The sequence below is a fragment of the Chlorocebus sabaeus genome, chromosome 21 (assembly GCF_047675955.1).
Source record: "Chlorocebus sabaeus isolate Y175 chromosome 21, mChlSab1.0.hap1, whole genome shotgun sequence".
In the NCBI taxonomy this organism is placed as follows: Eukaryota; Metazoa; Chordata; class Mammalia; order Primates; family Cercopithecidae; genus Chlorocebus; species Chlorocebus sabaeus.
The window spans coordinates 112,024,626-112,039,186 of NC_132924.1; the positions used below are offsets into that span (position 1 = coordinate 112,024,626).

General features: G+C 48.5%; 1 protein-coding gene across 2 annotated transcripts in view; it reads right to left on the reverse strand.

Annotated features, from left to right (window-relative positions):
- The window catches only part of KIAA1549 (KIAA1549 ortholog), a 142,506-nt gene extending 129,527 nt beyond the window's left edge, over window positions 1–12,979 (reverse strand). For both annotated transcript variants that reach the window (XM_037991147.2, XM_037991146.2), the window contains exon 1: window positions 12,724–12,979. In XM_037991147.2, coding sequence (XP_037847075.2) covers window positions 12,724–12,910 — 187 coding nt within the window. In that variant the 5' untranslated portion in view covers window positions 12,911–12,979. The remainder of the gene's footprint in view (window positions 1–12,723) is intronic.
- Window positions 12,980–14,561: the final 1,582 nt, after the last annotated feature.

Sequence of the window (14,561 nt, forward strand, 5' to 3'; positions counted from 1 at the left end):
ATGGTGTGAACCCAGGAGGCGGAGCTTGCAGTGAGCCAAGATCACGCCACTGCACTCCAGCCTGGGTGACAGAGCGAGACTCCATCTCAAAAAAAAAAAAAAAAAAAAGCTCGTGCTCCAATAATATTTTCTTCTTCTTATTTTCTTTAGCATCCTTTTTTTAACTTTATTTCAGGTTGAGGGTGTAAGGGAAGGTTTGTTATACAGGTAAACAGGTGCCACAGGGGTTTGCTGTTCATATTATTTCATCACCCAGGTTTTAAGCCCAATACCCAATAGTTATCTTTTCTGCCCCTCTCCCTCCTCCCACCATCCAACTCAAGGAGGCTCCAGTGTCCATTGACTCCTTCTGTGTTCGTAAGTTACCATTAGCTCCCCCAAATTGACCATCGTAACCATTTCTAAGTGTACAGTTTCACAGTGTCAAGTACATTCACATTGCTGTGCAACTGATAGCCTCAACTCTTTCATCTTGCAAAGCTGAAACTCTGTCCCCATTAAACAAAAACTTTCCATTCCCCCTCCTCCCAGACCCTTGCCATCCTTCTACTTCCTGTCTCCATGGCTTTGACTACTCTAGGGACCTCATATAAGTGGAATCCTACAGTATTTGTCTTCTCGTGACTGGCTCATCTCACTTGGCATAGCGTCTTTGAGGTGCATCCATGTTGCAGAATGTGTCAGAATTTCCTTCCTTTTTAAGGCTGAATAATATTTCACTGAATGGCTAGACCACATTTTTTAAAAATTATTTATTTTCAATTTTGTGGGTACATAGTTGGTATATATATTTATGGGTTATATGAGTTTTGTTTTTGTTTGTGTTTGTGTTTTGAGATGGAGTCTCGCTCTGTCTCCCAGTCTGCAGTGCAGTGATGCGATCTCGGCTCACTGCAATCTCTGCCTCTTGGGATCAAGCAATTCTCCTGCCTCAGCCTCCCGAGTAGCTGGGATTACAGGCCTGCACCACCATGCCTGACTAATTTTTGTATTTTTAGTAGAGACGGGGTTTCACTGTGTTGGCCAGGCTTGTCTCAAACTCCTGACCTCAGGTGATCTGACCACCTCAGCCTCCCAAAGGGCTGGGATTACAGGCGTGAGCCACTGCGCCCAGCCCGAGATGCTTTTATACAGGTATGCAATGCATAATAATCACATCAAGGTAAATGGCGCGTCCACCCCCTCAAGCATTTGTCCTTTGTGTTACAAACAATCCAATCATACTAGCTGTTTTTAAATGTGCAACTAAATTATTTTTGACTATAGTCACCCTGTTGTACTAGCAAATACTAGGTCTTATTCATTAACTTTCTTTTCCTTTTTTAAAAATTTTCCTTTCCTATATAAAAGCAACTTATTCATTCTATTTTTTGTACCTATTAACCATCCCCACTTCCTCCCAGACCACAGTTTGTTTATTCATTCATCTGTCCACAGACACGTGGGTTGCTTTTGCCTCCACCTCAGCTTTGACACCCTTTTGCTTCAACTATCTCCAAGCACTTTTGTAATTCTTGGTAGTCAACCACCCTAACACCTGCTAACACCAGCTCAGGGAACTCAGGACTGGACTTAAAGGCTTGTGACCATGCTCAGGGCAGGGGCGGTTCTCTGAGCAGCACATCCAACCAGGCACCAGCTCAGCTCTGAACCCGCTACTGCTCCTACCCTCAGTTTTGCCCGATGACTTGAGATCTGGGCTGCATTTTTATGAGCTATGGACTCTCCACTAATTAAAGAACCAAAAATATTTGAAATACACCCAACTTCAATGAGGAACCGCACAGTTCTGAGCCTCTCAAGCTTTGGCGTGTATACAAGTCACCTGGAGATGCTTTCAAAAAGTCGATGCAGTAGGTCCGGGGTGGGGTCCAACATTCTGCATTTCTGACAGGCTCTCAGGCTATGCCGATGCTGCTGATCTGGGGACCACACTTGGAGCAGCAAGGACCTGGCAACCTCCCACCTGCTCAGACCTGTCTCCTGGGCTTTGCCCAAGTTCCCCTGGAAGCTGGCTCCATAAGATCATCTGTTTTGCATGTTTGGGGCTTCCCCCTTTGAAAGCTCCCCAACAGTATTTACCCAGTGTTTTAAAGTAGCTCTTCAGACTGTCTGGCTCCACAATTAATCCGAGCACCCAAAACAGTAAGTGAGGAAGGGTTCCTTCCTCAGTCCAAACAAGAGAACAAAGAAGAAAGAACAAGAAGGAGAGTTTCCAAGTGACTCCAAAGGACTGGGAACCACCAGGAAACCACCAGGAGCGAGGAGCCTTCCCAGCTGCCCTGCCCTCGACACAACACCCTGGGACCGCTGTGGCCTATCTTCCACCAAGGCTCTGGGCCACCCAGGCTGCTGGAGGGACAAGCAGAGTGTCCGCCTGGACTGCAACCAAGACTGGCCTTCCAACTTCAACTGGGCCCTTGCCACTGCCTGGCAATTCTTTCACTCATCCCTTCTCACTCTCCTCTGGAAGCCAGTTGTGTTTGCTCAAGCTCCCAATCCCCCCACGCTGCCGTCCTCTCTCCAGATCTGCTCGCCTCCCACCCTCCACGAATAGACCTGCACTCCCCCATACATCTCTGTCCCCAGACAAGCCACCTGTTTCTCCTTCTGTTTTCCTCCTCTCTCAAATGAACCCCTCCACTCTTGCCCTAGATCCCATTCCTTCCAAGCCCCCAGGAGCCTTCACTCCTGCCCTCTCTGTCTCCCTTTCCAACCCCACCCTAGATTGGCTTCTTCCTAGTCCTCACCTGCACAGATGGCCTCTACCTTACCACTCCCTCTTCCTACGTTATTTCACTCCTTGCGCACACACAGCACCCTTCATTACGCAAAGGCTGGCCCTCTGAGGGGCTGAGTCCTACCCAGTTAGCGGCTATCTGTCACAACAAAACCCACCCCCTAGGGTTGAGAAACCATCTTGCAGCTGGACCTCAACCTCGAGAGGGCAAAACTCAGCCTCCAAATCATATTACTTTCCTTCTCTTCCTTGAAAGATCTTCTTGGCCCCTTTCAGTACCAATATGTGGAATATTCTGCACCTTCCGTGCCCATTTGCCCACATCCTAGACCCCCAACTCTTGCCCTGTACACCTGCTATCTGAGCGCACGGGCTTTGACTCAGACTTGGAGCATAATGAAAACCATGGGGGCCACTGCAGACAGTCATGCCAGGAGGAAGTGACGTGACCTGTTCCTAGCAGGCCCTTCCCGCTGAAGGTGGAGGATGAACTGGGGGAAGCAAGAGTAGAAGTGGAGGCCGCGATAGTCACCTAGAGAAAAGAGGATAGGAGCTTGAATGAGGGCGGTGGTGGCAGCGATAGTAGAGTGGATAGATTCAAGAGGGACTTCCACCCCTCCCATGCACAGTCCTCTGGGAACTTTCCTTCCCTCACTGAGGGGCTGGTGCCTGGCTCACAGCCCTTTCTTCCTCTCTCCAGGCAAATTCAGCATCCACAGAAGTTATTCACCCCAAAGCCTTCCTCCATGTTCCACTTCAACAACTCATTCCCACCGCTACACCCTACCCTGCTCATTACCCAAGACCAAAACTAGAGATGATCCACTTCTGAACCTCGGCACAAGGACACCCAATCCCTCCCGCCCTCTCCCACCTCTCTCCCGCCCTCTCCCACCTCTCTCCCGCCCTCTCCCACCTCTCTCCCAACACCTGCCTTAGGATCTCAGCTGCACCCCTCCTCCCAGTCCCTTTCCCACTGCTCCATCCACGGTTCACCTCCTTCCTTACCCAGCCTAGACCCCATGCTACCTCATCCAGACCACCTCTTGCCAGCTCCTTCAATCCCCTTTGGCTCTTCACACCTACCCTGTGATTCCCCACCCCTGACTCAGGCCAATGGCTCACCTTTCCCAGACTCACTGGAACGTCAAGTGCTAGAGGACAAAAATCACATGGTGGGTTCCCTAACATCACCACAGATACCCCCATTACCTTGGACTTCACTCCCAACCTTCTACCAGTCCCTCCGATTCCTTCTCCCAATATGACTTCTTCCTAACTCTTCTTAGGGTGGTCCTGCCTGCCCACGTGAACTTCCTCACTTTCGGTAAATTAGCCATCAGGTCCTTCCTTCTACTTTCTTAAATTTTCAACCACTGTTTTTGTTTTGTTTTGTTTTGTTTTGTTTTCTGAGATGGAGTCGTGCTCGTGCTCTGTCACCCAGGCTGGAGTGCAGTGGCGCAATCTCAGTTCGCTGCAACCTCTGCCTCCCAGGTTCAAGCGATTCTTGTGCCTCAGCCACCAGAGTAGCTGGGATTACAGGTGTGTGCCACCACACCTGGCTAATTTTTGTAATTTTAGTAGTGACAGGGTTTCACCATGTTGGCCAGGCTGGTCTCAAACTCCTGACCTCAAGTGATCCACCTGCCTGGGCCTCCCAAAGTGCTGGGATTACAGGCATGAGCCACTGTGCCCAGCCCAGTCACTGTATTTTTACTGACTCTTGAAACCTACAAACACAATCAAGTCTAAAACATGTTTTTAAAACTTCCACCAACTCTCCTGCCACCATTAAGTTATAGGGAGTAACTCAAACCTCACCAGGCCTAAGAATAACATAAAGAGCTTGTGGAACGTTTCAAAAATAGAAATCCTCGGGCATCACCTGATTCAGTAGATCTAGCTTGACCATGAGTTGGGTTTTTAACAGGTGATTCTGATCAGTTGGCCCTCATCCCATTCTTCAAGAAACAGCTTGGTAGAGTAGCATTTGACATGATGGATCACTCACCTAGATGAAAACCCTCTCCCCGTCTCCTGGCTCTCACAGCACTATTTTGTCATGATGGTCAGTTTCCTTTGTGTGCTCCTCTTTGTCTTCCCCTCTCCTTCATGCTAGTTTCAGGGTTTCTGTCCTTGGCTGCCTTGCCTCCTAACTCTCCATGCTCCCCCCTCATTAGTGTCTTCCATATCTATGACTTCAACTACCATCAAGTGCAACATTTAACAAGCTTTTTTTTTCTTTTAAGTTCTTGCTCTGTCGTCCAGGCTTGAGTGTAATGGCACAATCCCAGTTCACTGCAGCCTCAACCTGCTAGGCTCAAGCAATCCTCCTGCCTCAGCCTCCCGAGTAGCTGAGACTACAGGTACATGCCATCATGCCCAGCTAATTTTTGTATTTTTTTGTAGCGACAAGGTCTCACTATGTTGCCCAGGCTGGTCTTAAACTCCTGAGTTCAAGCAATCCTCCTGCCTTGGGCTTCCAAAGTGCTAGGAATACAGCCATGAGCCACTGCACCCAGCCTAACTTTTTTTCTAAGTACTGGATCTGGGATAGATATTAAAAAAAAAAAAAAAAAAAAAGAATGAATGTACAGGTGATAGTCAACACAGTTAACAGCAGTGGAGCATGAGCACTGACAGTCGGAAAGGGAGCTATTCTAATTTTATGAGCAAAGGATCTGAACAGACATTTCTCAAAAGAGACACACAAATGGTCAACAGGTAAAGAAAAATTGCTCAGCATCCCTAATCCTTAGGGAAATGCAAATTAAAACCACAATGAGCTAGCACCTCACACCTGCCAGAACGGTCCTCGCCAAAAAACTAAAGCAGAGTCCTTGAGGCGCCTGCTGTGCTGAGCGTTAACCCTTCAGTCGCTGGATCTCAGTGAGGTGGAAGGTGGCCGTGGTCCTCGGGAGAAGAGTCCTGAAAGACGGCAGCGAGGCTTAGGGTACTTGGGGGTGGGGAGCAAGGAACATTCAGTACAGCAGCTATTTACCAACTGCTATGGTAGTATCTCAGTGGTTTGGTTTTGTTTTTTGAGACAGAGTCTCATTTTGTTACCCAGGCTGGAGTGCAGTGGTGCGATCTCAGTTCACTGCAACCTCTGCCTCCCAGGTTCAAGCCTCAGCCTCCTGAGTAGCTGGGATTACAGGCACCCACCACCATGCCCGGCTATTTTTTTGTGTTTTTAGTAGAGACGAGGTTTCACCATGTTGGCCAGGCTGGTCTCCAACTCCTGGCCTCAAGTGACCCTCCTGCCTCAGCCTCCCAAAGTGCTGGGATTATAGGCGTCAGTCACCGCATCCAGCCTGTATCTCGGTGTTTTAACAACCAAATACTTGCAATGAATGAAAACAGCAGGTCTAGGGGACCATTCTAATCTAGTTGCCTGGTCAAATAAAATATGGCTCTTGCGTACTATTCACACAGACTCAGTTCCAAAAGCAGGTGTCTCTCAACGTCTCTGGAGATTTGTATAGCTCCAGAGTTAGTCCAGGTTGACTTAGCCTTCAAGGTTCCAACAATACCTATTCCCAGAAGGCTGGAACAGGAAGCACTTTACCTCTTAGCCCAGTGCTTCCCGAACTTCAACTGTGTGTGCAAAATCACCACAGGGATCTTGTTAAATGCAGATTCTGATTCAGAAGGTCGCGGGTGGGCCCTGAGATTCTGCATTTTCTAACAAGCTACCAGGCAGTGATGATGCTGAGAGTGTGGGGACCACAAGATTAGATTTTCACTAATGAGAAGCAATTGCCTGAAGCTAACAAAGGAGATGGAAAAAAGAAAGAGACAAAGAGAAAGAATAAGAGAAAGCAAAGTATGTGTCCTGAGTGTATGGATGCAAGAGGGAAGAACAAAGGGAGTTTTTAAAAAGAAGAGCCATCTGCAATGGTAAGAATGAGCTGCCTTCAGCAGGTCATTGGCCTAGAACATCTACCAGGCAAGGAGAAATGACACTCACAACAACCCAATAGAAAAAGGACAGATGCTGCTTATAAGTAAGTGCATTCCCAGACATCCAAGATGTTGACTTGATATGTAGAAGCTACAGGGAGAAATGAGCTACAAGGAGCTAGGGGGTTAATGAGATTAGCGCTAATCTCATTAACCCTTTCTTACACTGAGGAGGAAACCCAGGACAAGGTAACTTGTCCACAGTCACAAAGTTACGGGCAGAAATGCACACACCCAGGTTTTCTAACTCACCTTTTTAACAAATCCTGCTGCCTAACAAGAAAAAGAAATCACATTGTGAGCTCCAGATGAAAGGTGGGTGGTCACAACTTGAAAACAAATTAGATCAGTTAGAACAGTGTCTTCTATCTGGGAAAATCAACCTAGTGTAATTATAAAGACAGTAATTAGCTGACTCTATCATTCAGGGCACTGATAGAAAACCTGTGGCTCCCAGGTCCCTAGTGACTTTTAACAACTCCCTGGCTGGGTTCTGTTTTCAGAATTAAGTGAGGCACTTCCTGACAAGGGCTGCAGCAGCTGTTCCCAAATGGGCAGGAGTGAGCATTAAAAATGCATTCCTCTGCACCCTTTCGCTCCCAACCCAAGCAAACACATGTAACAAAAAATGGTTATTTTATTTTGAGACGGAGTCTTGCTCTGTCATCCAGGCTGGAGTGCAGTGGTGCGATCTCAGCTTACTGCAACCTCTGCCTCCCAGGTTCAAGAGATTCTCCTGCTTCACCATCCCAAGTAGCTGGGATTACAGGCACCTGCCACCACACCCAGCTAATTTCTGTATTTTTAGTACAGACAGGGTTTCACCATGCTGGCCAGGCTGGTCTCGAACTCCTGACCTCAGGTGATCCACCTGTCTTGGCCTCCCAAAGTGTTGGGATTACAGGCATGAGCCACCTCGCCTGACCTCAACATAACGATTTTACACTGTTCTAACAGTGAAAAGACAATTCCAAGATATTAAATGGTAGTCCCCCTCCTCCAAGGTTTCGTATACCAGAGGACAACTGCGGTTTGAAGATATTTTGAGGTATTCTGAGATACAGCATACTCATGTTTTACTACAGTAGACTTAGAACTGTTCTGTTTTGTTATTATTGTTAATCTCTTACTGTGCCTCATTTTTAAATTAAACTTTATTGCAGATATGTACATACAGGAAAAAACCATGGTATATACAGAGTTCAGGACTACCCAAAGTTTCAGGCATCCGCTGGGGGTCTTGGACCCCATTCCTTGCAGATAAGGAAGGACTTCTGTATCTTCAAAATACTGTTAATTTTCAGTTACTGGGTTTACAGTATCTGGATCAGTGGTTCCAATGCTCAGTGGCTAAAAATGAGCCGTGAACTTACTAAAATGAAGATTCCCAGGCACTGCCACCAAAGAGTCTAATTTAGAGGTTAAGGGTGAGTCTTAGATATCTAAATTCTTAACAAGCACCCCCACATCCCTAAATGATGTTGATGCAGGAGGCCTAGGGGCCACACTTTGGAAACATTTAAGTATTTGTTTATAATATACTAAACTACTTACAAAGCATAAATATTCACCTAGAAATGGCCAATAATAGCACATTAAGATAAAAATTTAACACACCATAAGCATAAATGCAATAAAAAATTATTAAAAGAACAAATGGCAGATCTTGCTAATCAAAATAACCAAAAACTTCTACATTTCAAAATTACATAAAATTTAAAAGAAATTCCTTTGGAAGGGGGAAAACACAACAAACAGAAGGAAAAACAGTTGCTATCCTTCTAATACATAAAGATTTAAATACATATCTATGCCACAACAGGTAAATAAATAAAAATACAGAGAAAATTCAGACTACATATACAAAATAAAAAATAGTCAACTCTAAAGCAGTAAAACCCTGCAGGTTAAAACAATGTATTACAAATTTATTTAACAAGGCTTTTAAAGTAACATTCAATGCCAGTGATGACGTGAAATACTAATACAAGTGATAATGGAAGGCCCCTGCGTAAGCTTCAAGGGCTTATGTCAGCGTTTTAACTTTCAAAAATTGCGTCATTCAACAATCACATACTGAGTAACTACTAAGTGCCCAGCATTTTGAACAAAACATGCAGAAATCCAGCCTGGTGGGCCTTACATTTTAATCACATTCCCTTAATACCCCTTCCACAAATGTATACTCAAGAAAATACAAACATACAGAAAGAAACATACACAAAGCCTTTTTTTTTTTTTTTTTTTGAGACAGAGTCTTGCCCGTTGCCCAGGCTGGAGTGCAGTGGCACCATCTCGACTCACTGCAACCTCTGCCTCCCGTGTTCAAGCAATTCTCCTGCCTCAGCCTCCCGAGTAGCTAGGATTACGGGCGCGTGCCACCACGCCTGGCTCATTTTTGTATTTTTATTAGAAGCGGGGTTTCATCATGTTAGTAAGGCTGGTCTCGAGCTCCTGACCTCAGGTGATCTGCCCACCTCAGCTTCCCAAAATGCTGGGATTACAGGCATGAACCAGCACGCCCATTAGCATTATTTACAGCAACCCAAAAAATGGAAATAAAAGAACAAATCATTAGGATAGAAAACTGTTTCCAAATAAGATTTAATGAATGGAAAAATGCTTAAGTTAAATGTAGAGTGGAAATGGTAGTAAATACAATTGTGCATATAATTCTTTTTTTTAATGTTAACAACAAAAAAAGGACAAAATTACTTAGTGTTACCTATAGGCTGTGAGATTATGGGTGACTGGTTTCTGTATCCTTCAGTAATTTCCAAATTCCCTATAAAGCAATCTATTTCATAATAACTATTACTTTTAAAAAACTTATCTCTGAATAAGGTGAAGAAACGGGGCATGATTCTTTCTTTTTATATTGTGGATGGCTAATCACTTAAGAGCAATGCGTTCAAAAGTAAGTCCAAAGTATTACAAGTTGTTTCCGCAATAGTCAATGGTTAAGACCAAACTAGTAAAATTTTTTAAGACCAACCCAGATGTCCATCAATGATAGACTGGACTAAGAAAATGTGGCACATGTACACCATGGAATACTATGCAGCCATTAAAAAGGATGAGTTCACGTCCTTTGTAGGGACATGGATGCAGCAGGAAACCATCATTCTGAGCAAACTATTGCAAGGACAGAAAACCAAACACTGCATGTTCTCACTCATAGATGGGAACTGAACAATGAGAACACTTGGACACAGGGTGGGGAACATCACACACCGGGGCCTGTCGTGGGGTCGGGGGAGGGGGGAGGGATAGCATTAGGAGATATACCTAATGTAAATGACGAGTTAATGGGTGCAGCACACCAACATGGCACATGTATACATATGTAACAAACCTGCACGCTGTGCACATGTACCCTAGAACTTAAAGTATAATAATAAAAAATAAAAATAAAATAAAAAATAAAAATAAACAAAAACACAATCAAAATGCTGAATGAAAGAGAAATAGACAAGAAATCGATACAACATAGAGATTTAACCAAAGACTGTGATAAGGGGGCCACCTGGAAGGTGGACTCTACTTAACAAAAGTTAATAAGAGAAGCCGGCTGAAGGAGATAGCTTTCAGCCAGCCACGGAAGGGAATGCTGCCTCACGTAGGAAATCCAAAACAGGGCTAAGCCATGCCATTTTCTGACTAGCACTGCTTATTCCTTAGAAAGAGAACCAACCACCATGGCAGTGTTCAGCAAAGCTTTCTTATCTTCCAAATCTCCTGGTGAAAATACCATACACAGGACGGGGAGGGCGGCCCAAGCAACTGCAATGCACCCTCTTCCCAGGATCCACAGCACCACCTAGGCGCCCTACACACCCTAGCTACATCAGGAAGCCACGCTCCACCAAGATGGTTCCTCACAGTCTTCAAGAAGCAGATGGGCTCACCCCCAGCAGGTCATCCATGAGGAATCCTGCCTTTCCTGTCCGGGAATGGTCTGTGCAAGGATTTGTACTTCCTTCACTGCTCTGTGTTTCCAGCTGGATCCTGGAGCACAGGAGCTGTGCCCTCCACTTCTTAGTTCCTAGTCTATGAGCCTGGCATCGGCTGAGGCCAATATATAAACTAGTGAAAGGATGAAGTCTCTGTTTCCATGATGTCAGCTCTAGAATGGAAATATAATTAATTTCATGTCTCCAGATTGAATATTTGTATTGGGGTAGAGCGGAAGCAGGAAAGGACTTCTAAAGAAGAGAAAGGGGTGGGCAGTACAAACAGCTCCACTATTTATTTTAAAGTTACCAGAAGAAGCACTTATATTCTCCACAACCTCTGCAGTATACCCAGATGGCCACATTCATATGGGGAAGCCATCAGGCACAGAAGGGAAGCGTGTCATAGATTCTGAAACCAAACCAACCTAAACTCAAAGCCTTAGTTTCCTCATCTGTAAAATGGGGATAATTATGCCTAACTCACAACGTGATTGGATCATGTATATAAAATTCAACACCTGGCACACAAAAAAGCACTCAGGAGATGGAAACCATTTATCTGCTGTGTCCTATGACAGATGAATCCACAAGTATCAGATGGGCTCTCTTTGTTGACTAAAGCCAAGAGACCCTTCACAATCATCTCCTCTCCTCTGGACACACAGGGCTGGAACTCGCAGGAGCAGGACTGAGACAGTAAGTTCTAGGTTACAGTAAGGTGTTTGCACTAGCTGTATACTGCCTAAAAGAGACTCATTCTGTCACCCCAACCCTGGTTCCACCCAGCTATGGGAAATCTCTGCAGAGGCTTCAGGTGTGGATATGTCTATGGGCCAAGAGCGGGTGTCGGGGGCGGGGAAAGTGATGACTGTGACCTTGAGCAAGGCGCTTCTCTGCCTTAGTTTCCTCTCTGGTAAGCAGAGTGGCACCGTTCCATGATCCCTGAAGTCCTCCCTGTGCTTCTATTGTACCATCCCCTTTAGGGCACTGGTTATAATTCTCACAGGTCCAAGGGACACCTTCAAAGGTGTTCCAATTCCTCCCAGCCACTGAGCAGCCCTTTGGCCCTGCTCCCACGAGAAGGGAGGATTCGGAGCAGCGTTCACGGCTTTCTGTTTTTTGTTCTGTGTGCAGCAGCTCTCTACCCTGAGCTGCTCCTTCCACCTTTCCTTTTCCGCCTCGAAGTGGTCAAGTGCCTGTGCTGGGGCAATCGCTGGCCTGCAGTGTCAGCTCAGAAACAGTTTCCAGACCATCCTGTGTACAGGCTCAGGGTGGACAAATAAACATTTTGGAGAAGCAACAGGAATTAAATCATTTCTTCCACAACAAAACCCTCACGCTTCTTCATAAATCATGCCTCTTCATTCCATACTGATGAACAGTCACTAAATTGCATCTGTTATAAAAACAGCCCTTACTCCTTTCAAGCCCTGACACTTAAGAATCAAAATATTTTCACACTCCATTGTACTAATAATGCCTTGCAGAAGTAATACCAATAGCTATTTCCCTGGAAAGATCCGTGGCCAGGGCGCTTTCCAAGAGGTTTTCTTTGAATGTTCTTTGTGTCCTGCTGCACGGGGGGACACGGCCGGCCTGCCCGCATCTGGGGGACGCTGGGCTTGTCCCGGTAATGCAACACTTTTAAAGCACACCCCGAAAGCACCCCTTCGCCCTGACAATAAAGTATCTCAAAACATTCGATATGCCACATCACATAGCCTTGACAAAAAGCACTCCGGTGCCTGCATTCTGCAGGAAAAACCACGCACATTCTGAGATGAAGCCACCAGACCCGCTTCGGGCTCCATGGACAAGAGAATAGCTTTGCAGACCCCTTAGCAAGACCGGCCAGAAGCCGCTCGCTTGTTCGTTTTAATTATTTATTTCCCCCGTGCCTTTATTTGCTGGGCCCCAGAAGAATGGCAAAGCATCTTCCAGAAAGGACGGCGAGGGAGCTGGAGAATAAAAGAGGATGGGCGGGGAAAGTCGGGGTTTTGAAAACAGCAGCGATAAAGGCAGGCGGGGTCGCGGCCGCGTCCCGAGGGTCTCGGCGGTGCTTACCTGGGGCGCACGAGGCCGGCCGGGCCAGCAGCAGCAGCCAGAGGCCGGGGAGCAGCAGCCCCGGGCGGCGGCGGCGGGCGCGGCAGGCGGAAGGCCCTCGGCCGCTCGGCCCCGGGGCCAGCGCGACCCCGGCGCGGGGCTTCCCCTCCATGGCCGCGCCTCGGCGTCGGCGCCGCGCCCCCGGCATTCCCGGCCGGCGCCCCGGCCCGGCCTCGCGGCTCAGCGGCTCTCAGGTCCGGGAGGGGCGGCCGCTGCGGCTGCGGCTGGGACGGGGCGCCGCGCACCGGCGCGGAGGGAGGCCGGCGAGGCGGGGGCGGGCCGGGCCGGAACCGCGGACAGGGGCGCCAGCCGCACGCCCGCCTCGCCGCTCCGCCCCCTTCGGAGCCTCGGAGCTGCTGCCCGGCAACGCGCGGGCCCGGGCGCGGGGCGGCGAGCACCCCCTCCCGGCCGGCTAGGCGCCTGCCTGCCTGCCTGCCTGCCTGCCTGCCGGCGGGGCGACCGGGGCAGCGTGCGCGGGGCTCGGCGCGGCAGGGGCGGCGAGGCGGCGCGGCCCAGCCCTCTCCCAGGACCCGCCTCCCGCTGGGAGCACGAGGGGCTCTGGGGGCCTGGGCCCGGAGGTGCCGCCCTGACCCGCACCCAACCCCGGGTCCCGCCGCGCGTTCCCCGGGGCGCCCGGAGGCGGGTAGGCCGGCAAGCCCGGGGAGGGGGCCTCTCGCCGCCCTCGCTCCTCCTCTCCCGCCGACTCCGTGCGGGCAGCAGGTGTGTGGGGCGCCGCGCTCTCAGGACAGCCTCGGGGCCAAGGAGGGGACAAAGCCAGGCAAAGTCGGGCTCCTGCGGTAGAGCCCAGCATGCAAGGCAGGGGCGAGCAGAGCGCACGCAGCTCTCCGCCGCCTTCCTGCCTTAAGAAGGTGCCGCCACCGCTGCGGGTCTTCGGGAAGCGACCCTGCGCTCAGGGCCTGGGAGGCCCTCGGGACCCTGCACTTAGCAGGCCTTGAGCAGGCGGCTGCTGAAGCGAATGGGCGTGGAGCTGCGGAAACCCGCGTGGCCAGGCCGTTTTAGGGAAAGTAGCGCTCCTGAAAGGTGGAGAGAATGGCCAGAGAGCGTTTGAGGGTTGGATTCCCCGGGGGCAATGAGGAACGGGAAGAAGGGAGTTGACATCTGTCAGGTACCTACTGTGTGCCAGGCACGTCACTCTGAAGATGCCCCGTGGCTTCAGGGTCTAGGGAGGAGGAATTGGGGGTTTTGAATCATTGCATCCCGCTGGCATTCTTGCACCAAGCAGATATTAATGGTGTGTGTGTGGGACACTATCTTATTGTCCAAAAAAACTATGGCAGACAGCGGAAAATGTGAATCATTACACTGACCGAGGGATCCTGGTGGCTATTCAGTCGGGTTCCCCTGCCAGGCCCAGCCCTTGAAGGAGCTGCCCAGCCTTGCAGCTCCAACTCGTCTGGACTCCTTGCCCTTGGGGAATAGTTCTTCCTAAGAATAGGACAGGGGCACTCTTCTGTAAGTACCCACCTGGTCCTTACAGGTGGGAACTTGAAACCTGGTATTTTCAAGGAAAATGAGAATAAAGGTTAAAAATAGCTTTTGTTGATGTTCCTGGTATTTTTACACGTTATTATGACACCCTCCCCCCCATCACACAGCCCCAATGTTTATTACAGTAACTGCTCCTGTCTCCCAAAGAGAGTTCTACCTGCGCACCCAGGTAAGTACCTAAGAGAGACTGCCCAGATATGTCTGGTCCCAGGACACCATCGCCATAGATCTGGGACCTCTTATTCACACACTTCTCTTTGTTCTCAGAACTCTGTATAACAGCACATTTG